Consider the following 23,300-nt stretch of genomic DNA (forward strand, 5'->3'; position numbering starts at 1 on the left):
TGCATGCAGTCCTTATCAGTGTGCATCACAAGTGTCCCTTGTTGTGCTGCCACGTTCGGGGTTCCCAGTGCTGTCCCAGCCCGGATGTCTGTGGTCACGTTTGTCGCTGCGGAAGCCCCGAGCAGCGGCAGCAGACAGGCTGGAGCAGCTCTGAACTTCCTTGGGCAGTTTCTGTGGGAAGAACACACTGATACAAGTCTTTGGTAAGTAGTCTTGTACTGTGGTGCAAGTTTAGGTAAGTGCATGTATCATGGAAAAATAAGCTGCATCTGTAGTTAAAAAACCATCTCTCAGTGTATGTGTGTTTTTGTGATACTCAGCTCATGCAGTTTGTGGGTGAAAACTGACTTGTTAATCTAGGTACTGATTTTTAAACACCTTTCTTGTGGAAACATAATACATGTGAAGGACTTTTTTTGATACCCAGTGCTCACCAAACACAGTTTCTCTCAATAAATTGGTAGGAGTTGTTCTGAGTTAGAGCTTTTGGGATGAAAGAAAAAATCCGTAATGTGACTCAAGCTCGGATGTGTTCCATCTGCCTCCTGGGTTGTTTTTTGTAAAGTCATTCTTCCAAACTCAAGATAAGTCAAATATTTTTCTTAAAATATTGCATTCAGATTTTTAATGGAGCCAGAGATTAAGTTGGCTGCAGTTGTTGCAATAGTTTTAATCTATCAAAATAAAAAACATTCTACTGTGCTTAACTAAAACTAGTTTCTGACAGCAGGAGAAAGATGGAAAATCCTACTCATAGTTAAAGCTAGGAAAGGCATTTTGCTGAGAATTTTTCTAGGTTGTATATGCATGTAGGACAGTGTTTATTCTGAGGTGGTGTATCAGGATTATGTCTGTGCTTGGGGAGAAGAGGCAGATTTTGGGGAGAGGCTGGATTCTGTCAGCTTGTGCTGGCTTTCCCTTGAACCCTGAACTACAGCACGCTCTAAGACAGGATCCACAGGATCCACGTCAGGGCTAAGCACTTGTGGGTTTTAAAGAAATGTTTATAGAGTTGAGCACGGAACTTTGCTTATCCTGGGGCGTTAAAGTTACACTCACTAAATTCCTATAGAAGTCAGTGAATTGGCATCTGCGTTAACGAGCAGAGGGTGCCAAGGCTTGAATCTCTGCAAGGTTATTCACACTCCTTCCAGGAAAGGAGGAATTGGGGAGAGAAGAGACAAAGGGAAGTACACCAACACTGACAGAATCCAGCTGTTCAAGATCAAAACAGAATTGAAATATTCCCCTCTATGACAAAAAGAAGAGCTATGGATGCATCATTGCCATAGTCAAAGGGAGGTGAGCTCTGCCTGTTCCTTGTGCCGAGCCTTGGAAGCAACAATCTCAGTTTCTGGCACTGACTGGAGAGCTGGAAATCTGGAACCAAATCCACATCTTATATTAATATTCTGTTATTCAGGAATGTTTCTGCTCAAACATGAAAATTTGGTGTTAATGCCATTTGTTTTATCCCAGCTGTACACAGGGGAGACTTTCGGTTGATGATTAAATGTAAATGCTTTTGTTGGTTAGATATTTAATGGAGCCTGAAAGAGCTTTAATTGTAATGCTTATCTGCTGTTGTTTGTCCCAGAAAAAAAAAGCCTCCATCCAGGAGCACGTCCTTCCTGGGACAGCACCTCCAGGTCAATGTTAAGGCCATTTCCTAACACTGGAAAGGCAGCAGGGACTGAGCAGTGAGACTGAGCTTTAAAGCACCAGAAAAAAATGTGAAGGGTCAGCATCCAACTGGCCTGACTGAGGTTTGTGCTCTCAGGATACAGCTGAAGTTGTTTTCACATCCTGACTTCCAGCTCCTTCCTGGCCTTGTTCTCCCCTGTGAGACGTGGATGTGGTGATTTATTTCTTTAATTAATGATCTGAGCCTCAGTTTTTCTGAGGCTATTTCTGTGCATGAATCAGCCTCTCTAGAAATTCTAAAGGCGCTCGAGTGTAAAATTTTAACTACCTGTTGTTTGATTGCTGGAGTGTTGCAGTGAATAGAGGAGCCAAAGGCAGCTGTGAAAAGGATCTCGGGGAATCAGGAGCTGTGAACCATCTTCCAGTGCTGCACAAATGGATTTTGTTCTTCTCTGGGCTCTGTCCCAGTGAATGCAGGGACAGAGTCAGTGCGGTGTCAGAACACTCACACCTGAGCTACCTGGAGCATAGGAGGGAGGATGATCCATAATATTGAATCCCTGCTCTCTGGAAAGTTTTGGACAAGGGTTAGCCAGATTACAAATTTTTTTTTTCCAGAAAGAGAATAAGCTGTTGTGGGATCAGAGAAAAGGATTATTTGTTTTCTTTTTGGCTTATGTAATTGATTGCACATCAGGTACGGAAAGCAGATAACAGACAGGATTTGGAAATACACAGGCAGCTTTTACAGTCTGCAGCAATGGCCAGGAGATTCCCACAGAGATTTCTGCTGGGCTCTGAGCAAACAATGCAAGAACAACCTGCTGTTGCTGTCCCAGCTGGAAAACTGGGAAGAAACAATGGTCCTGTGCAAGAACAAGGTTTAAACTCTGCTAAAATACTGTTTAGCAGAGAGGTCTTGGAGCCATACTAAGTAATTCTACAAAAATATCACATTCATGGCTGTGAAAAGCAAACAGAATGTTAGGGATGTTTAGGATGGGAAAGGGCAAAAGAAAAACAGCCCACTGTATAAATGTGTGATGAGTCTGTCTTTAGTAGACTGGATTTGTTGTCTTCAAATGATATAAGGAAGTGAGAAAAGGGAAGAAAGTAGGGTGAGGTGATCACTGTAGGAGGAACAACCAAATAAGGCAGAATTTGTGGATAAGGTGGAAGCTGTGGCTGCTCCATCTCTGGAAGTCTCCAAGGCCAGGCTGGATGGGGTTTGGAGCTACCTGGGGTAGTGGAAGGTAATCTGCCCATGGCAGGGGGTGGGACTGCATGGTCTGCAAGGTTCCTGCCAAGCCAAATCATTCCACGATTCTGTGGATTTCTGCAGTTGAGAGAGAAAGAGCTGAAAAAGTCTGAAATGTGATAACATCACATCAGGCTTGGGAGAACAAACTGGAAGGGAATATTATAATAACTTTTCCTAAATGGAATGACAGGGGAGAGCAAGTGAAAGTGGCAGGTGGCAGGTTCAGAGAAATGAAATGCTTTGTTTGACAACACACATTTCAGGGAGGAACTCCCTGCCAGAGGATGTGGTGTACAGCAGAAAGTGAAGCAGTGAGACAAATTAAGGGGAAAAGTCTATTAAGGGCTATTAAACATTACTGCTACACCTCTGACTCAAAACTGTGAATTACTGCAGCCTGGGAAGAAAGCTGGATGTGGTGTAGCTCTTTGTGCTCAGTCTGTTGGCGTGATCTTCCTGGGATCTGTGACCAGTGGAGACAGGAGACTGGGCTAGACAAGTGCTGGACCCAACCCAGTAAAGCTTTCTTCTCTTCTTGGCTCTGCTCCCAAAATTATGTTAACAGTTTGCATTAAAAAAAAATTAAGTCCATGTTGTCCAGGAAAATGTTTGGTGGAAAATAATATGTGTGTGTGTTTGGGATATGCTGGGTTGGTGTCTCAGCATTTCTTACATACAAAACAAGCATTTGGTGATTCCAAGACCAGCATCAGTGAGCAGATGATGACACACACTGCATGTTTAGCCCATGTTTAGGGTAGGTGATCAGACACCTCTCCTGCCTTAGGCACAGATCAAAGTCAACTGGAAATGCCTGATAGAAACAGCAAACACAAAGCCTCTGGGAAAAATAATCCTAGTTTTCACATAAACCCATGTTTTTATGGGAGTACTCATTGCCAGGCAGGTTTAAACAGCACATCTGTATTCACCTCATGGGATCAACCTCTGGCTGTGCTTATATCACTGGGAATTCTGCCATGGGCTGCAGCAGGACAAGATTTTATTCCTTAGGAAACACTTAATGCTGCTTATCCAAGACATTCCTGTGCACATGTTGCAAATGTATTTGGCCAGAGCAGCAGCTGCAGAACAACTGGCAGAGCAGAATAACTCTGTAAATGAATTAAAATATATCCCAAAACATTTTCACCGGATATGGATAGAAATGAAGTTCAAGTGAAGTAGATCCTTGGTGTGGTTTTTTTTTTTTTTTATTTTTTCCCCCTAAACAGGAAAAACAATATATGTGAATAGGAATATAAAGGAGCAGGTTTGCAAATTTCCTTGTTAGTGCCCCGGTAATCCTGATTAAGAACTGGAAATTCCACCCTGTAATGCAGATAAACAAGTCCCTTGCTTCTGGTAGCTCAGTCCATGGAACCTTTGTGCCTGAGCAATCTTCTTCCAAATTTCTGTTCCCTTCCATCACATTAAAATGTACTAGGAGGTCCCTGTGAGAGCCTCCCTTTACCTGCAGAATTCTGGGGTTTGTTGTGCATGCTGTGGAAAGATCAAAGTACATCCATAACACAAACTTGGAAAATGTTCCCCTCAGGAATTGACACCTGGATGAAGTGAGAAGCAGCTGGACAGACAGCTCTGTCTTCCATGGAATGATTTGGGACCCAGGCTGGCAGCTTGGAAGGTTGGGAGAGCCATCACCTCCCACTGCCAGCCATCAGCATTAGGCTGAGACTGAGGAACAGCAGGGGAATGAAGCCATTTTGGCTGCTTGCCCAGGCTTGGAGAACTCCATCCTGTAGCAAATAAACAGCTGGGGATTTAAACTTTGAAAAAATAAAATGCAGTGTGTATTTATCTTAGTTTCTGATTGGGGTAAGCAGATGCTGGCTTGCACTGAGGCAGAAGGAAGCTTGTGGTTTAGAGAAAAAAAAAAAAAAGCAGATGCCATGATGACAAGAGGGATCTATACAATTTTAAAAAGACAGTGGGGAGTTGCAAAGTGACTCCAGGTTGTGGTTCCAAGGCATTGGCAGCATCGAGATTAGTGCTCCTGCTCTGGGGTGAAGGTGGCACTTCCCTGTGGGCTGCAGGGGTGCAGTGGGTGAGAGCAGCTTGGTGATGGGAACAACCTCCCTGTGTTGGAAAATGCTCCTTTTGTTAATTCCTCCAAGATCACTTCAGGATGTCTCCTGAGCAGTCCTGAGAGCAAGCTCCAGGCACTGGCCTTCCTGCCTGTGGCAGAGCTCAGCCAACTCCTGTGTTGTTTCAGCTGCCCAAAGTGTTAGAAACTGCAGTGTGGCCAGCTCGTGTGAGAGCCATTTCTCTCTCCCACTTAGAGACACAGTTTTTGGACATTATTTTGTCCAAGTAACATAAAGAGGGATCTGGGGCCTTCAGGATGATTCACACTTGCAGTGTTACCCAGGGTAACATTAATTACTGGGTCAGAAAACTGCTGCCCATACAGGCTGTGCTCTGCTGAATCTTTCCTCTCCAAGAAGCTTTTGGGATGCTGTTCTGTCTCAAGAAAGCCTGGCTCTTCTTGTAAAGAGGAGGAAAATTTTTATTTAATCCATAGTTTTTCTTATTCCTTTGTGTTATGATATTTAGGTATTTTAGTTGAAGAAAAAAACTTTCTTCTCTTCAAAAAATTGCTTGGTTTAGTTTTAGAACAGCAGTCAGCAAAAAGGCTCTTTGTTAACTAAGATCTGTGGTGTATGAATTCTTCAAAGATAAATATTAATACACATCAGAAGCACCTGGATCCCTGAGGCCATGTTGTATTTCTTCTTAAAGTAGTCTTTTATTTAAAGAATGAATGCCTGGCAATATAAAGGCAGTGAAACAGCAATTAATGCTGTAAACTTTTACTCCTGTCGGTTAATTTCGCCTCTGTGCGCTAAACCATACAGGAAATAAACTTTGCTTTTATTGCAAACCACAGGGGCTTCGTGCAGAGCTGTCTGTGCTTTTAACTCCTTTCCTAAACTGAGTTCAGCTCGTCACACAAGCACAACCAAACCTGTTTTCCCTCTGCTGTGCAGGGCTCCTCATCACCAGCAGAAATCCACAACTACTGAAAAATAATTGCAGGAGCAGCTGTTTCAATAAACCCCCCAAAGTGCAGCCCCGTGTGTGTTGTTATCTCAGGCTGCTTCCCTGGAAATACTGGAGTGCTGGGCTGGTGTGGAGGGTGAAGTCAGGGGCACTGAGGTGGGATCTGGCTGTTTGTGTCAGTTCTTACAGGTGAAGTTGCTGACAGCATTTCACAGACCCATCCTGAGATCCCTGTGAGGCTGAAGATAAAGGAGAAATGATTCTTCTGGCTTTCAGAAGGAGGCTGGCTGAGAAAACAGATTTAGAACCTGACAACAGGGGGGAGGTCCAGACTATCAGGACTTTCTAAAGCTTCCAGAGCAAGCAGTAGGGTGACCAGCAGCACCTTCAGGGCCTTTCCCTACTTTTCTCAGCCACAAGGTAAATGAGTGTTTAGAAACATATCATGTGTCAGAGATGTATCTTGTGATACTGAGACATTATCTTGTTGGAGGTGAATTTTCTGTGGTAAATTGCTTTACAGTCCATGTGCAAAGCCTGTCTGTGAGGCTGGGCTGTGGTGTATTGATACTGTTTGTAGAATCAGCCAGAAATGCTCCCTCAAAGCAGTGATTTTAAAAAATAATTATTCCTGATGACTAACAGCTCAGGAAAGGGAGCTCTGAGAGGTGAAAATTGTTCAAGGAGCCTGTGACAGATGTAGCTGGGACTTAAGGACTTTCTGTTTTTTCTTCCACACAGCAAAAGTTCCCCTTTCCTGTTTTGTGACTTGGGTAAGAGTCCAGTGAGATGCTGAGGCTGTGGAGACCCCAGGAACACACAGAACATCCGGCTGATGGGTGGAAATGCTCCCAGCCCCTGCCACTCAGCCCTGTGCTGTTCAGGAGTTGCTGGTTTGGTACTGGGCTTTGGGAGGAGTGCATTTGTTTGTTTTTATTAACCCAGCCCTGAGTTTGGATGCTGTGACAAGGCACATGGAGACTTCCAGGGAAACTCAGCCTGCCAAGCTCCACGTCTGCTGCAGAAAACAACTGTGTGTAATAAATGAAGAGTTCATATTCTGCTGCTGCTTTTGCTTTGTCAGTACATAGCTGAGATAATGGAGCCTGTATTCTGCAGTAGGAAGCTCTCTCTCTGTTGGTTTTGGACCAGACAGGCAGTTTTCAGGCTTATAAAAGTCAAATGCCACAAGACTGACTTAGAAAATTGCCAAGGGTCAATTTATTTAGTATTGTAATGGTGGTGTTTTCCTTTGGATGATGACAATTCTGAGTGCTGTGGTGTCAATGGTGGTTAAAGCTATGGCTTGCCATATATCAATGGTCTTTACATCCTCACCTAAAGGAAAGTAAGAGGAAGCCTAGGTCTGGAAGCTTGATTTTGCAAAGTGTGTTTATTCTGGATAACTTCAGTAGTCATTTAAAAAAGTTTAAAACAATCATCCTGATATGTGAATATTTGCAAGTGCTTCCTGCTGCTGAGTGAAGCAGAAGCCTGTGGCAGGAATGGCCTGAGGCCATGGTTTGATCCCTGCTTTCAGTCCTTATTGCTGCTGGGACAGGAGTCCTGCCTGCCCTGGCTCATTTCTTCCCTTTGCTTGTGATAGCACAAGAATCCCCACATCAGCTGGGAGCTGGGCTGGGCCCCAGAGCAGCACTGCTGTGTGACTGGAGGAGATTCCTGGCTCAGAGCTCCATGGAACCCAGCCAAGGCATAGCCTGGCACTGACCTCTGCCCTCTGACCAAGGACAGCACCCCAGGGAATGGCTGGAGCTGTGGCAGGGAGGGTTCAGACTGGATGTTATAAAAAGATTCCCCATCCAGAGGGTGGTCAGGCTCTAGAACAGCACCCCAGGGAATGGACCCAGAGCTCCAGGACTGCCTGGACAGCACTCTCAGGCACAGCATGGGAGTGTTTGGGTTCCTGTGCAGGGCCAGCAGCTGGACTCAGTGATCCCTGAAGGTCTCTTCCACCTCAGGATATTCTGTGAGTCTGTGATTCTAAGAAGTGGTGAATCCATGCTCAGGCCTTTGGAGTTGGTTGAGGCCTCTTTCCATAGCCCTGATTTCTACAGGTTGAGTGTCTGCAGTCCAGGTAAGAGCTGTGCTTCCCTGAGCATCTCTCCTGGATAATCCCAGACCTGGCTGGGTGAGGTGAGGTTTGAGAGCAGCCTGTGCACAGCCCCTGCATGAGGATGGGCAGGCTCTGGCTGTTGGAGGGCTCAGGCCACAGGAGTTTGGAGCTGCTGCCAGGCACTGCCCAGAGGCTTCCCTGACACTCAGGCTGCTTCCCGTGCAAAGTTCATCCCTAATCAAACACAGCTCCTGCTGGGGTTGTTTGCAGAGATCACATGAAGGGAGGGGAGACTCCAGCTGCTGTCCCTGGAGCCCAGCATGAGCAGAGTGGAGTCAGGCACCCTCCATGTCTCCAATCAAACCTTCCCTGTGTGAGGGGACAAGTGTCAGTCTGACACTTCTGCAGATCTGGGACTCCTCCCAGTGTTGAGTAGTTGGAAGCTTCGGTTGCATTCCCTTTTTTACTGTGTTCAGGCTCTTAGGTTGTGTACAAAAAGTAGGCAGGGAGATTTGATGCCTCTGCTAGCACCAGCTCTAGTGCTGCCAGAACTTCCTGGGACTTTAGGTTTTAACTTCTCCCTTGCCCAACTGATAGCATCTTGTGTTCTGTGTGCATGGAAGTACAGTGTAAAAAGGCTCACTGCCATCCCATGAGCAAACATCTCTGTTTTTTGGCTGATGATGGAATGAAATTTTAATTGTTAAAATCTTGCATTAAAATCCATGCAAATGGAAGTTTTGGCTCTGTGGGGTTTGTTTGGTTTTGAAATCCAGGCAAATAATCCCATTGGGCATTGCTGTGACTTCACAGAACTTTAAAAAAAAGGAGAAAAGGAAGGAAAAATCCCAGAGAAACAGTCAGAGTCTGTTTGGGGAAGGCAGTCTTTGAGCAGGCCATGATTGCTATGGGGAAGAGCTTTGGCATATTCTGACTTGTGAATGACTTTGACTTGGCAGGAGTGACCCTCTGTGAGCTTTTTTCAGAATGAACAGAAGCATATAAGCAGAGAATAGAGGGATGTGTCATTTCTGGCTGTGGTGAGGACATGGCTATCTTGACTAAAGGAGGGTGAATCTGATCTGCACAGCCTCCCAGAACACTCCCAAGAGTTTGTGCATCTCTGGTAGGCTTGAGACTGAGCTGGGCTCTTGGGCAAAACAACTGGATGCTGCTAGTACAGTCAGGAGCCTGGACAGGCCAGGAAAGGCTGAATGAGCATCTGAAAGTGTGTTGGGGAGCAGCCAGGAAGGAGGAGAGTTGAAGGAGAATGCACTGTCACCCTTCTTTTCATGGAAACATGGAGTATCCTGAGTTGGAAGGGACCCCCAAGGATTGAGTCCAGCTCCTGGCCTGCCCAGACACCCCAGCAATCCCTCCCTGTGCATCCCTGGAAGTGCTGTCCAAACACTCCTGGAGCTCTGGCAGCCCTGGGGCTGTGACCATTCCCTGGGGAGCCCTTTCAGTGCCCCACCATCTTCTCCTTGCAGCCAAAAGAAGAGAAGGATTTAATTCTGCATTTGGTGTTTCAGTAGGAAAAGAGGTGGGGTTTCAACTGACAGAACCATTTTCACGTACTGGAAAAAAAAGTGAAGTTTATTAAATGGTACTTATTTAAACATGGGCTTCAGGTGTTGATAAGATGTTCTCTGTTGGAATCCTGGTAACACCACAATAGTCCTTGGCAGGTGCTAAAGGATGAATGGATTCACCCCCACACACTTCCCCAGTGCTTGGGTATCATTTGTTAAGAGCAGAATTTGCCTTAAGCTGTGATAATAATGTTGATCCTTAAGGTGCCTTCATGGAAAGTAAACCTAAAACACATTAAAAAGTCATCAGGGCTTTGTTAGGCAGTGCTGCTGCTGCTGTGTGCCAGAAGCCAGGGAGATATAAATAAGGAAATGTTACTTGTCCTCCTACTTGACTAATGGGTAAAGGAATCTGCTTTTGGCCACTGCAGGAGGAAAGTAGCTAAACAGACACTGGATGTTGCAGCAGGACAGTTCTGACCTATTTGTGGCCTCTTAGTATCTTGTTAGAATTTGACTGTACTCGGGGTGTGGTAGAATTGGCTGTACTGCATGTCTGACACCAAATTAGTGACACTGAAAAACTCTGCTGGAACACTGAACTCAAACCCTCCTTGCTGCAGCAAGAGAGAAAAGGTTTCTTATTTTTTCTTAATTCCTTGAACTCCAGTTGCAAGTTGGCACTTGGGAACCTGCTCAGCTGTGCTGGGCTGTGCCAACCAGAGGGGCCAGGCTGGTGTTGCTGGCTGAACTTCCCAAAGCAGCCCAAGGGAACTCAATGCCAAACCCCGCGGGATTTTATTCTCTTTGCAGCCTGTGTCAGAGTAAATAAAGGTGAGTGGGAGTTGGGTCTCTAAGCACCCTTGGCTCCCTTGAGAATCCTGGTTCCCCAGGACTTTAGTACATGGAGGTGACGTTAACTTTCCTGTTTGGTTCTTCTGGTAGGGAAAAACTTGTGTGCACAAAGATCTTTGGACTTGGTTTTGTTGGTGTGGGATTTAACAAGTTTTTAGGCTTTGGGTTATTGAATGAATGCAGTTACAATGGCATTATAATCCATGAGAGAAGCTTTTATTTTTGTTCTCATGAATCAGCTTTTTCATTTATGTAACTTTCTATGGTTTCTGGAGCAAGTTGTGGTCTTGTTTTGGGAAATGCAGACTTTGTCCTTTGTTCCAGTTATAGTTTTGGCCTGTGTTCCAAAATCTGGTCTGTGGGGTGGTACCTTATGCCAGGCTAAAGCCCTGCTGCAGACAGCCCATATGTGCTGCCAGACATGATGTAACCTCCAGGTTAAATTGCAAAACCCTTTTGGTAGCCCGGATTTTCCCCCAGCCTTGCTCTTGAATGGTGGTCCCTTTGTATCCTTTCACCCTTTCTTGCTTTTAAAAGGTATCTTTCAAACTCACATGAACAGCAACAGTGTGGTTGTTGCTGTCAGTGGGAGCTGGATCCTGTTCTCTCCTGCCCCAGGTCTTGGGCTGGTGATGCTGACACAGCCCAGGGTAAGTGGGTGCCTGGTGGTCAAAACCATTTCCAGATAAACCAATTTTAAGCTGTTGGGGTCTAACCACATCAAACCAGCATGCAGTGCAGGATCCATGTGGATATTGCCGTGGGCTTTCTCAAGGAACCCTGCAGGGGAGGAGTCAGTACATATGGATTCCATCTGGACACTGCTGAATTTCTGGAAAATGAAAAAAGGAGCAGCACAAGTCCAGCGTGAACTTTTCCAGTCTCCTGTTTGGATTTAGGTCCTGATTTAGGTGCTGTAAGTTCATGGTGATTTTGCTGTGTTTGTCCTCAATCTCATTCCCTCCAGACCAGAATCCATTGGGAGAGACAACGATGGCACCACTTGTGTAATGCTCTGCTTAAAATAACCAGAACAAAGAAGTGCTCTGAGTTCTGTGATGATAATTACCCAGATCTAAAAATAAGCAGACATTCTACCAGGCAGGGAGAAATAAGAGTGAGACAGGAATTGCTGGGAGACACCTGGCAAAGCTCTGATCAAGCCAGGTCATTGCTGGAGTTTCCTGCAGGTTTCCCACACCCTGACCACACTTACTGTGGCACCACCACAACCAGCACATTGGATTTTTAAGTTAATATGGGGGGGGAAATTGGATTATTCATACCAAAAAAACCCCAACAAAACCACTCTAGACAAAAAAAACAGCTTCTGGAATATCAGAGTAAAAACAAGGAAAACTGTGATGGAGGCCAGGGCTGAGGCTGCTCAGAAGGGAGCCCTGCTGCCTGTGCTGGGGTGGGGAATGAGCTTAGGGGGCCATCAGGAATCTGTGACATTTAAATCCATGGCTGAGCTGCTGGGCTGTTTAACTCCTACAAATTAGGTTGTAGTGGGTGGAGAAATTCTAAGCATTTTGCAGCTCATTTGCAAGGATGAGCATTAGGTGAGACAGATAAAAACCAAACCAAAACCCCCAGTAGTTTTTACTCTAATTCCAAAAAGTGGCAGTGGATTGTGGCAGTGTGGCCACAGCTCAGTCCACAGGACACCCTGTGCCAAGTCAATTTGTCTTGGCAGCACTTGGCATTCCTCATGCTGCCCATTCCTCCCAGGAAAATCACTTCCTGGGGGTTTCCACTTTGCTGCTGCTGCCTGCCAGTGGAGTTTGCTGAACATTTCTTGCACTGCACTTTTCTCATTCAGTGCTTACATTTCAGCTTATCCATCATCTTCAGAAGACTCTGAAGCTTCTGGAGAACTAATGGCTACAAGTCTGGCCACAACCAGTAGCATCACCTGGAGTTTGGAATTCACCTTCCTGCACAAAGCAGCTGCTCCTGGGATTTAAAAATTTGCTCTCACTAAGGATGAAGCAGCATCTTTAAAACCATCATTGGCATACAAATACAACTGCTTTAAAGCTGTAGTTGCTTTTGCTTAGCTGGAATTGGAAATGGAAAAAAAAATCCCCTTTTGAATGTGGTGGTGTCTTGAAACTGGACTGAGAAATGTGTAAGGTCAAATGTGTAAGATCTGCTCTAAGGTGTTGGTTCTTGGTTGTCCTGATGGTGGATCCCAGCTGTGAGGTTGGGAGAGGCAGCTCAGGACACACCAAGAGCTGGAGAGAATCATAGAACCATGGAATTGTTATGGTTGAAAAGACCTTTGAGATCATGGAGTCCAACCATCAACCCAGCCCCAGCCCCATGTTCATCACTAAGTCATGTCCTCAAATGCCACATCCACACATTATTGAACACTTCCAGGGAATGGTGAATCCACCACTTCTCTGGGCAGCCTCTTCTTATGTTTCATAACCATTGCCATGAAAAGCTTTTTCCTAATTCCTAATCTAAACCTTCCCTGGTGCAACTTGAGGCTGTTCCTTTTGTCCTGATGCTCTAACAATGGCTGGGAACATCATAAGGAATCTCTTCATAATTCTTTTAAATCCTCAAAATAAAGCATGAGCCATTTAATCCCATCACTGGGAATGAAATTAATCAAATCTATGTTTTTCCCCTGTGTGGAGGTTGGGACACAGGAGCCACAGAAGTGGTGGAGGAGCCCCGTGCCAAGGGCCAGGATGGCAGAGCCACAGTCAGCAAGTTTGTTGTTGGATCAAAACAGCAGCACTCAGACTGTAAACTTATTTTGAGTTCCAGTGGTCCATAAATAGATTTCCAAAACATGTCTATTGTCCAACAAGGGATTTATTTATAAACTGAAAAAATAACAAGACTGAAAAAAACCAACCCAAACCCTTTCTTGGCCAGCAGTATGGACTGGACTGTGCTGTGTGCCTGGGTACACCAAATGAGGCAGACCTTTCTGTGAAGTTCTGTTCCAAAAAGTGTTTAAAATTAGTGTTTCCCTGCACTGGGGTGGTGCTGGGAGAAGTTGGCTCTTGAACAGCCAGCACAGTCCTGGCTGAGCTGAGGCTGGAATGCTGCCTGCTCACTGGACCAAGGTCCTGCAGCATCATCCCTGCCTCCCTTCTGCTTATTATCTTTTAGCAGAGTTCTTTTTTTTTCAAAGGTTTTTTTTTTTTTTTTCATGAGTAAAGATTTTGAAAAAAATCTAAAATGTTGCAGCATTTTCTGGAAAGATTATTCCCACTTTGGGGTTAAAATTTTATTTTTGATGGATTGATTTGTTGGCAAACATCACCTGTTTGCATTCTTGGCAGCTTTGATGTGGTTTCTCTTGTGTTACTGACATCACTGATGGGAGTTAGATCTAAGAATAGTAAATTGAATTTCTGATGTGTACTCAAGTGAGGGGCAATACTTGTTCCCAATTCTGCACTCATTTTTATAATGTTATTTGTGCCCATGCTCTGTTGAGAGCTTAATGTTTCCATGAACTGGAAAGGAAGAGAATCTTAATATCTGGTGGATTTTGTAGCAGAAGATCATAGTGTGTGGTAAGACTTTGCTTAACCACTGGTAACTTGCCATAAAACTGTTTCTGTCTTGAGACCGGAACTTGAAAGCCAAAACAAAGAGAAAATAGATTTATTTCATTAAATGTTCCTTTCAGTATTGGCAACACCAGCAAGAAGTAAAATATCTCCACTCACCTTAGGAATTGTTTTTCTCCCAAGTGTGTGTTGAGGCAGAGAACCCAGGATGTGTTTCTGTTTCTGTGGTTGGGGTGAAGGCATCTGTGAGCTGGACAGGCTCTGAGGGCATCTTTGTTCCCAGGCAGGGCTAGGGGAGCTCCAGAGGATGCAGTTTTCCTCTGAAGGTCCAGAGATGATGTGGAAAGGTCTGGCTTTCCTCTGGAATCCAGTGGAAAGAAGGTACCTTCCTGTCCAAAATCTCAGTTTTTATCTAGGTAGGAAAGGCTTGGCTGCTCCCCTGGCTGGAGCATCTCCCAGTGGGATGATGGAATTTTATCAGTCATGCCCTGGGACTGAATGGGCCAGCAGCAGATGATATCTCCTGGAGGGAGGATGGGCTGTGGAAAGATAAAGATGATTGCCCAGCTGGTTTAAAGATGGCCCATTAGCAGATAATATGTGCCAGTAGATCAGGGTCACTGCCCCACCTGGCTGCAGCAGATGGTGACAGAATTCACATTTCTGGCCACATCCTGCATTGCAACCCAAGACACTCTGTTCTTGTGTTTACCCAAGACACTCTGTTCTTGTGTTTTTGTGTCTCCAGAACTCCTCCTGTCCCACCAGTGCTGATCCTGACCCTCAGGGCCCTGCTGGGCTCCCATCCCCTGCCCTGACTCCGGCACATTCCCAGCTCTCCACCGCTGCTCTCGGCCCTGCACAACGTGTCAGGAGCACTCGGAATAAACAAGGATTTTCGTGTTTGCCAACTGCAGTGAGCTGCCCTTCACGGGCCAGAATGGCCTCAGACATGACAGTTGTTTATGTAGGCTGAGGTGTGGGCTCTGGGAAGGCGCTGGCCGCTCTCCATGCCTGCCCAGGCTTTGCTGGGAAGCGGGTGCTGCGTGTTGACAGGCGCATCCTGAAGAGGCTCCTCGCTCCTTCCCAAACATGGGCAGCAGGAACCCTCTCCAGGCTCTGGCCCGAGGAGAACGTGTGCCCTTTCAAGTAAGACAAAACACCCTGAAGCAGCAGCAGACGTCTCTTGCTCTATTTTCGGCCCTTCCCTCCCAGCGCTATTCCACTGCCTGAGATTAATGGAAGTTTTCTAAATGAAATCCCATAAAATAACAGGATCTGGCAGCTCGGTGTCCCTGCTGCCCAGAGGTTGGTGCCGTGTTTCTCTGGAGCATTCACTGCTCTTGTCTAAGTGCTCATCGCTGTGGCTGGAGGAGCTCTGAGGAGCCGGGAAAAAACATTGCTGCTTAATCTTCCAACTTTTATCTGATCAGAAAACAAGGGTTCCAGGCTAATATTGCTCATGCATCAACACCGTCCTTGCTTTTCTGTAGAGTTCTCTAGAGAATTACCTCCCTTGACTACAGACAGCCTGAGACCAATAGAGACCAAACTTCATGCTTGCTTTACAATGGTGCCTTTTATAGCAGAAAAAAATACATTTCCAGCTTTGCCAGCTTTTCAAAAACAAGCAGAGAGAGCTGTGATTACCCTTTGGAGCCACAGTCATTAGTTTGGGATGTGGTTGTACCTCCTGGAGCTGAAAAAACAACCCAGAGACTGTCCCACTGTGGGATGCTGGGAGGGTGTGAGGATGCGTGCGTGGCTAGGACAATCTAATAGTCAAAATGATTAAAAAAAAATAAAGTGACTTCTCAGGGGATCAAAATGTTAATTCCTGTCCAACTCTGAGTTCTTGTTTTACGTGGCAAGAGTGTACAGGTTAATGGTAGAGTGGGTAAATCTTGGTTTTCTCTAATTCCTTAATTCTGGGGCATCTCAAAGTGTGTTCTCACTAAGAAATGGATTTTGGACAAGTTGAGGACATAAGAGTAATAAAAACTATATGGATCTGAAATTTAGAGACTGTAGGAAATAGTTAATTAAAAATGTAACTGGTTGAAGGAAAAAAATTTACATTTACTACCAGGTCATACTGACAGAAGAGTTTACAATTCCAAAGACCTTTCCCTTATTTTAGCCCTGCAGAACAGTTCATGAAGGAAGTGTTCCCTTCACAACAGAGAAAAGCTTCTCCTGCTTCTCCTGCTGCAGGCAGGCAAGGAAACCTCTTACCCAGAGCTTTGAGGCTGCTGAGAATGTTTTTATACAGCCTCTACACTAATAATTTCCTCGCGGCGGTATTAACTCCTCCAGTTTGATTTATTTTTAGCCACGATGAAAATTAGCAATATCCGTGTGTTTCAGGGTGCTCTCACAGCGAGCCCAGCGGCTCCTGTGCTGACGTGGTCGGAGGGATTACATTGGCTTCTCAGCAGGCAGCTTCCCTGCTGGAGCTGGGGCACGTCCCTCTGCCGGGGGAGCAGGATCGGTCCCTTTGTGCTGCTCGGAGCTGGGTGCGCCCCTCCCGAGCTCTGCCATGGATAGAGCAGCTCCACACCGAGCCAGGAGGGCTTGGACATTCCCTTTTGGGTTTGCCGGGCTCTGTTCGCCAGCCCGCATCCTTCATTCAGGGCAGCGCTCTCCTCATGCTCCCTGCTGCTCTGGAGCTCCTGGCGGTGCCGGGTGCCCGGGGGTGCAGGGCTGGGTGAACCAGGGCCTGGCTGGGTGAACCAGGGCCTGGCTGGGTGAGCCAGGGCCGGGCTGTGTAAGCCGGGGCCGGGTTGGGTGCCCGTGGCTGCGGGTCTGGGTGCCCATGGCTGCAGGGCTGTGCGAGCCGGAGCCGGGTTGGGTGCCCATGGCTGCAGGGCTGTGTGAGCCGGGGCCCGGCTGGGTGCCCGTGGCTGCAGGGCTGTGTGAGCCGGGGCCCGGCTGGGTGCCCGTGGCTGCGGGGCTGTGTGAGCCGGGGCCCGGCTGGGTGCCCGTGGCTGCGGGGCTGTGTGAGCCGGGGCCCGGCTCCATATTTGGCTCCGGGCTGGCTGTCGCTGACCCCGGCAGCGCCGGGTTTGCCTGTGGCCGTATATGGAGCGGCTGCTCCCGGAGCTGCGGCTGACCTGAGTTAGCACCGGCAGCATCTGTGTGAAACGCTGCTCCTGCGGCACTCGGCTCATTAGGGTGAAGCCGGGCCTTGGACTGGCTTTGCAATGAAGGGGGTGATTTGAAGAAAACAGATTTCCCATTAAATTCCATTTTTTTATTCTTTGCTAGGATATGCAGGGTTATAATCTCCTCTGTGGTGAAGTCACGCAGAGGGAGAGCAGAGCATAAGCAGAACATCTCTGTGTTAAGAAGTCAGTAATCCATAATGACAGTAATAAAAACCTCCTTCCCTGCTAAGAGCCAGCACCGTGCTTGCCACACAGATCCTGCTTTTCCCTTGGATGCTGTGTGAATGCACGAGGACGGGTGGCATCAGGTGTGGGACCTCAGCTTCCCTGACATGAGTTAGGATGGGGATGTGGGGTCACAGCTCTCCAGGGACTGTACCTGCCCTGCTGACACTCAGGACACAGCAGGGGAGGAGGTTTTGTGCAAAGAAGCGTGAACCAAAAATGCTTGGTGATGTCTCTTTTGTCACCAAGGTGGACAAACACCTCGACCCTGAGAAGGAACAGGGGGTTCAGTGTGTGCTTCCAAGGGCACAAGGAAGCAGTTTGTACCTCAAATGTGCCTCCAGCAACTCCACTGCACCTGAAAAAACATTCCCCTGAGTTAACTGTAAAATATGGCCAGCACAAGGGCCCTGCTCACTCCTCTGCTTTTGGGTGGGCACCTTTAATGTACCCTACACACATTTGTGTAGGGACAGCATCTTTAAGCTTCAGCCTGTTCAGTTTTGTAGGAGCCAAGTCAAGGCTCACCTCTGACTCTTCAGAAGATACTTTTTCATTCTAAGAATTTTACCACTCTGGTTTTCAACCTGGTTTGCACACCCAGTCAAAAATTATTTCACTGATTTTGTTTGCCTTGTCTCCCTTACTCTTTTGTGACAGATCAAAAAGCAGCAGCAAGATGTGTTAGGCTTCTTGGAAGCCAACAAAATAGAGTTTGAGGAGAAGGACATCGCAGCTAACGAGGAGAACCGGAAATGGATGCGAGAGAACGTCCCTGAGGACAGTCGGCCAGCGAGCGGGAACCCCCTCCCGCCCCGGCTCTTCAACGACAGCCGCTACCTCGGGGTGAGGGCTGCTCCAGTCCCCTGCTCATCTCCTCACCTCCAGCTCCCCTGCTCATCCCCTCACCTCCAGCTCCCCTGCTCATCTCCTCACCTCCAGCTCCCTGTGCTCATCCCCCTTACCTCCAGCTCTCCTCTGTGCTCATCTCCTCACCTCCAGCTCCCCTGCTCATCCCCTCACCTCCAGCTCCCCTCCTCACCTCCAGCTCCCCTGCTCATCCCCTCACCTCCAGCTCCCCTGTTCATCTCCTCACCTCCAGCTCCCTGTGCTCATCTCCTCACCTCCAGCTCCCCTGTTCATCTCCTCACCTCCAGCTCTCTGTGCTCATTCCCCTTACCTCCAGCTCTCCTCTGTGCTCATCTCCTCACCTCCAGCTCCCCTGCTCATCTCCTCACCTCCAGTCCCCTGCTCATCTTCTCACCTCCAGCTCCCTGTGCTCATCACCCTCACCTCCAGCTCCCCTGCTCATCCCCCTCACCTCCAGCTCCCTGTGCTCATCTCCTCACCTCCAGCTCCCCTGCCCATCCCCTCACCTCCAGCTCTCCTCTGTGCTCATCCCCCTCACCTGCAGCTCCCTCTGCTCATCCCACTCCCCTTCCTCACTGCCACTACCTGTGCATCACTGTGGTGAGCAGCAAGGCAGGGCTTGCTCAGCTGCAGTTGCCCAAACTGGGAAGGCTGTAGGAGGTGTTAGACATTTCCCCCATCTTTGGCTCTTAGTAATAATTGATTATAGAATACTCCAGTCATACCATAGCAGAGATTAAAATGTACACCTCTTGATTTGGATCCTACCTTGCAGTACATATATAGTTTTCTTTTCCTGTGAGGTTTTTTCCATTTTATGGCTCTGAAAGTTCCCAGGTTTTTTTAATCCTCATTTTCCCCATGATTGTGAACTAACACCTCACAGAAATCTGTCCCTTTTACACTTTACATTCTGTAGCAAGTTCTGAGATCTGTTCTGCCCTTGTGATGTTTCCCAGTAGGTGTGAATCCCAGATCATACGAATTGATCATAAATCAGTTTTCTGATCCTTCTTGGGATCAGCTCTGTGTGCTGCTTGCACAAGGAAGGCTGCTCTGGTTCACTTACTCCTCCAGTGCCTTGGACAGATTAAAACTCATGTTGCAAACACAAATCCTGCTGTAATTATTTTAAGGCTTGATCAAAAGTAAGTTGCCCTGCAGTACTTGTACCCAGCAGGCCATGCTTGAATGATTATTAGATTAACTGTTAGTTTTATTTTTAAAACTTAGTATCTTCTGAACAGAGCTCACAGTGTGCATTCCTCTTGATCCTTTTGAAGTCTGGTTCTGACCTGCACAGTCTGTAAGTCAAGACTTGCCAGTTCTAGACCTTTGTGAGACAAATCTGTGCCTACTGAAAGAAATTATTCTCAATGTGCCAAGAATTTTCCTTGCTTGTAATAGAAGCAGAACTTGAAATAATATCTGCAGTGAGCTGTTGTGCCACTTGGCTCTCAAAATTTTACTGATTGTTTGTGACAGGGAAGAAAGTTGGTTTGGAGTGACAAATATGAGGATCAGTAGTTATCTGAGAAGGGCTGGTTACAAGGTTCTTGCAATGGGTTTATTTCATCCCCAGAATTTTAGTTGATGTCATGTTGGAATTCATTCAGTTTCTGTTGCTGGACTGGAGTTGCTACAGTTCAGCTTTCAGGAAGGTAAAAGTTAATTCTGTGCCCAGAATTTGAACCTCTTTCTGTCTTTATCTGATGCCTCTCAAGCATGAAGTTCCCTATTTGTTCCATCTGATGCAGCACAAGTAGCAGAGCAAAGAGCAAATTGGCCTTCCTGGCCTGTGCACAGCAGAGAGGCTGGAACTGGAGATGCTGTGTGGGGTGGCATGAGCCCTGCTCCTCAGGCCCTGGAATTCCTGTCCTGGGAGATGCTGCAGAGCAGGCTCATGAACTGTGCACCAGCAAGATAAACAATCCCTTTGTTATCAAGCAGCCCCAGTCCTGTCAACAGAAGGGCTTCAGGGAGGATTTACCATAATCACACACCTTTTTATCAAACCAGCACTCCAATGCTGCATGTGCAAATGCAGCAATAATTTGATATCCCTGAAGTCCAGGCAGTGGAATCTTCTGCTCCCTGTTCTTTGTTCTGTCTTAGCTGCAGCAGCCTCTCCTCAGAGCTGCCCCCCTCAGCTGCTGCTCCTGAGGCTTTTGCCTCCCAGACAGTCAGGAATCCAGAGCAGCATGTCCTGAACAGCTCTCCCTGACTCCAGCCTGAGACTGAGCTGCTGCCTGCCTTGGGCTTCCCAGCCAGGACTCCTGCATCCAGACATTGCCCAGGAAAGCTGGAAGAGGCTGGTAATGTGCATCAGTTAAAAATGGAGAGCAGGAAAGTCATTGGTTTGATCCCTACTGAGTTGAGAAGTTGGAATGAGGGAACTGTGTGGCAACTTGGGACAACAGTGAGCTTGCACAAAACTTCTGGGTTCCTTTAGCTGGGATTTGGCAACTGGTATTTATTATTTATTTATTTATTTATTTATTTATTTATTACCCTAGCTGTGTGTGTTTAGGGCATTTGTGTGCACAGTGAGTGAACAGTGCCACCCCGTTGCCTTCACCTGCACAGACTAATCCTTTAGTGGGAAATGTGATGGGAAAGGTGCAAGTTCCATTTGAATTTCTGAAAGATTTAAGAGCTGGAGTCCAGAGTTGCAGAATTGCCACCCCTATCAGGAATCAATAATGACATCTGGGAACATCAGGGTTTCTGATCAGCTGCTTCTGCAGGAGGAACATCCACACCAGACCAGTGACAACACCTACCCTACCCTGGAGTCTGTCCCTTTGGGAGAGGCTGGAGCACCTCACAGCAGCATCTCACTGGGACATAGAATGAATTCCCAGCTTGTCCCTTTCCAGCCAGACCAGTTTGTGTTCTGTTAGTGCTAATGCCACGTACCTGAGCTGGGGCTGGATTTTGCATTTGGCAACAGGAAGGACTTTGCTTGGTGTGGGTTGGGTGACACCCCAAACTGAGTTGAGATGATTTCTGACAATTCACTCCTCTATCTTTTATTCCCTTTCCCCCCTGCTACGGTGAAGGACTACAATGCTTTCTTCGAGGCACGGGAGAACAACGCCGTGTACGCGTTCCTCGGCTTGACTGCACCTCCTGGCTCAAAGGTAGGTGAGACCCTCCCCACCTGAGCCTGTGGCTTTCACCTCCTGCTCTGCTCACAACAGGATCTGCTGCATGTGCTGTCATGGCCTCATTGATCTCCCTGGGAGATCCTCAGTCTCCAGAGACTCTCAGGCTTTGATTTCAAAAGAGTAGTTAATATTTGCACTGAAGAATGCATAAGAAACCTAGTTGAAAAAAAAATTATCCAAAATCAAAGAATGTTTTCAATTCAGTAAAAAAATTTAATTAATTTGAAATTTTGATGAGATTTTTTTACTAGAAAATCCCTTGAACCTAGAGCCACTGTTTCTGAAATAACATGGTCTTGCTTAGAGTAATTTTTTCCTCTGGCTTGTTATCCAAAGCTTATTTTCCTTTGCCAATTATGAACTGGGCTGCTGCTTTGCGGATGCAATGGGCTGGAATTCTCCTTTTGATTTTGATAGGATAAGACAAGCCTGCTTTATGCATTTCACTTGACAGCAGCAGGATCCTCCAGGTCACTTCCAGCTTTCCTGTTCCAGTGGATAAACACGCCGCTCCCTTTCAGCTTCACTCATGTACAAGTCAAAGGTCATGCTGTGCACATCACTAAGAGACCTAATTTTAAAGGTGGATGGTGACCCATGAGCAGTGAGCATTGCAGGTTGTGGGGCAGACTGAAGCAGTTTTGGGAGCCAGATTTCTAGCAGTAGCTCCACTGGGAATGGTGTGATGAGGAAAAACTGCCTTGTGCAGAGCTGCAGAGAGCAGAGCCTGGGATCTGCAGCCCAGCATTACTGCTGCTGGCATCAGACCAGCTGCACACAGCACCACAGTCCTGGTGAAGTTCCTTGGAACATCTGCACTGCACTGCTCAGCAGGGTGTGCAGGATGGAGCCAAGGAACCAGGGAGCAATCCTGAGACTGTGGGATGCAGGAGAGCTCGTGCCTTTCCCTGGGGAAGTGCAGTGGTACCAGAGAGCAGCTGCTGCCATAACAAATCAGGTCACCTGTATCAGGAATGTTGGGAACGTTGCTGCTTCCCAGGAAGGAGCAGCATGGCTGTCAGGAGCTCTGCTTCTGTCCTAAGGGATGCTCCAATTCTGTCCTCACCTAAGGAAAAGGTGAATTTTATACAGGAGGAATAGAATACAGCTGTACCCAGCTGAATGTCCATGTTGTGTTGGCTGATGACAGTAAATAACCTTTGCAGAAGTGACCTTGTACCCCCTGTATTCTGCTCTGGGGCTGGCTTAGGGAGTCTCTCCCACAATTAGGATGTCCAGTCAAGTCAGTTGTGGGCAGCTGAGGAGGGTACACAAATTTGTAGGTGCTGAAATTTATGTTTTTGATTGGATATGATGCTGTAGGGAATGACATGGCAACTGCAGAAAATGGCAGAAGGCTGAGAGCAGCCTTGGCAGGAAACTCCATTCAATGCCATGGGGAGAGATTTGGGAAGTTACTTGACTCTGAACACAAAGGTTTGATATTAGTGCTAAACAGGGCTGGCTCAGAAGTGAGCATGGTAAATTCAAGTAACTGAGTCCTGGTGGTTTGGTTTCTCCTTTGGGTCTACAAACTCTGGAAAAGGCTGGCCTTTAGTTTATCTTAAATATCTTCACTTCAAGCAATAAGGGTGGATTTAAAGGGAGAGGATTTTGTGAGTTAAAAGCTATGTTTAATTATTTATTTATTAAGGATTTAAGGACTGAGAGGATGCTTATTGAGGGGCCTTGCAGGAGAAATAAGGAAGAGTATGAAAGAGGGACAGCCTGGAAAGCTGAGCCTCTCCCAGATAACTTGCAGGCCTATGCCCAAGGAAATGGAGTTTGACCTCCAAGAAAAATAGGTTAGCAGGTTACTTGTACCAGCCTTCCTGGGCATGAGAGGAATACCAGGAATCCTCTCCAGCTTCCCACTTCCTGTTCTGAGGAGAGGTACTTTGTCTTGAAATAAAAAAAACAAACAGTGAGGTGT

At 46.8% G+C, this 23,300-nt stretch overlaps 1 protein-coding gene and 1 long non-coding RNA gene across 3 annotated transcripts in view; one reads left to right on the plus strand and one right to left on the minus strand.

Annotated features, from left to right (window-relative positions):
- The window catches only part of SH3BGRL (SH3 domain binding glutamate rich protein like), a 30,673-nt gene that overhangs the window by 4,386 nt on the left and 2,987 nt on the right, over window positions 1–23,300 (plus strand). The window contains exons 2-3 of the mRNA XM_056491342.1: window positions 17,988–18,173; window positions 21,260–21,340. Of these exons, the coding sequence (XP_056347317.1) occupies window positions 17,988–18,173; window positions 21,260–21,340 (267 nt within the window). The remainder of the gene's footprint in view (window positions 1–17,987; window positions 18,174–21,259; window positions 21,341–23,300) is intronic.
- Window positions 18,190–20,634, minus strand: LOC130253065 (uncharacterized). Of its 2 annotated transcripts, XR_008840506.1 has the most exons (4): window positions 18,621–20,634; window positions 18,539–18,565; window positions 18,324–18,423; window positions 18,190–18,263 (listed from the first exon to the last, which is right to left on the minus strand). It is a non-coding gene; the product is annotated as an uncharacterized LOC130253065 (long non-coding RNA). The 2 variants fall into 2 exon arrangements; XR_008840505.1 differs by having other exon boundaries at window positions 18,196–18,423.

This window comes from Oenanthe melanoleuca, chromosome 4A (assembly GCF_029582105.1).
Source record: "Oenanthe melanoleuca isolate GR-GAL-2019-014 chromosome 4A, OMel1.0, whole genome shotgun sequence".
NCBI lineage: Eukaryota > Metazoa > Chordata > Aves > Passeriformes > Muscicapidae > Oenanthe > Oenanthe melanoleuca.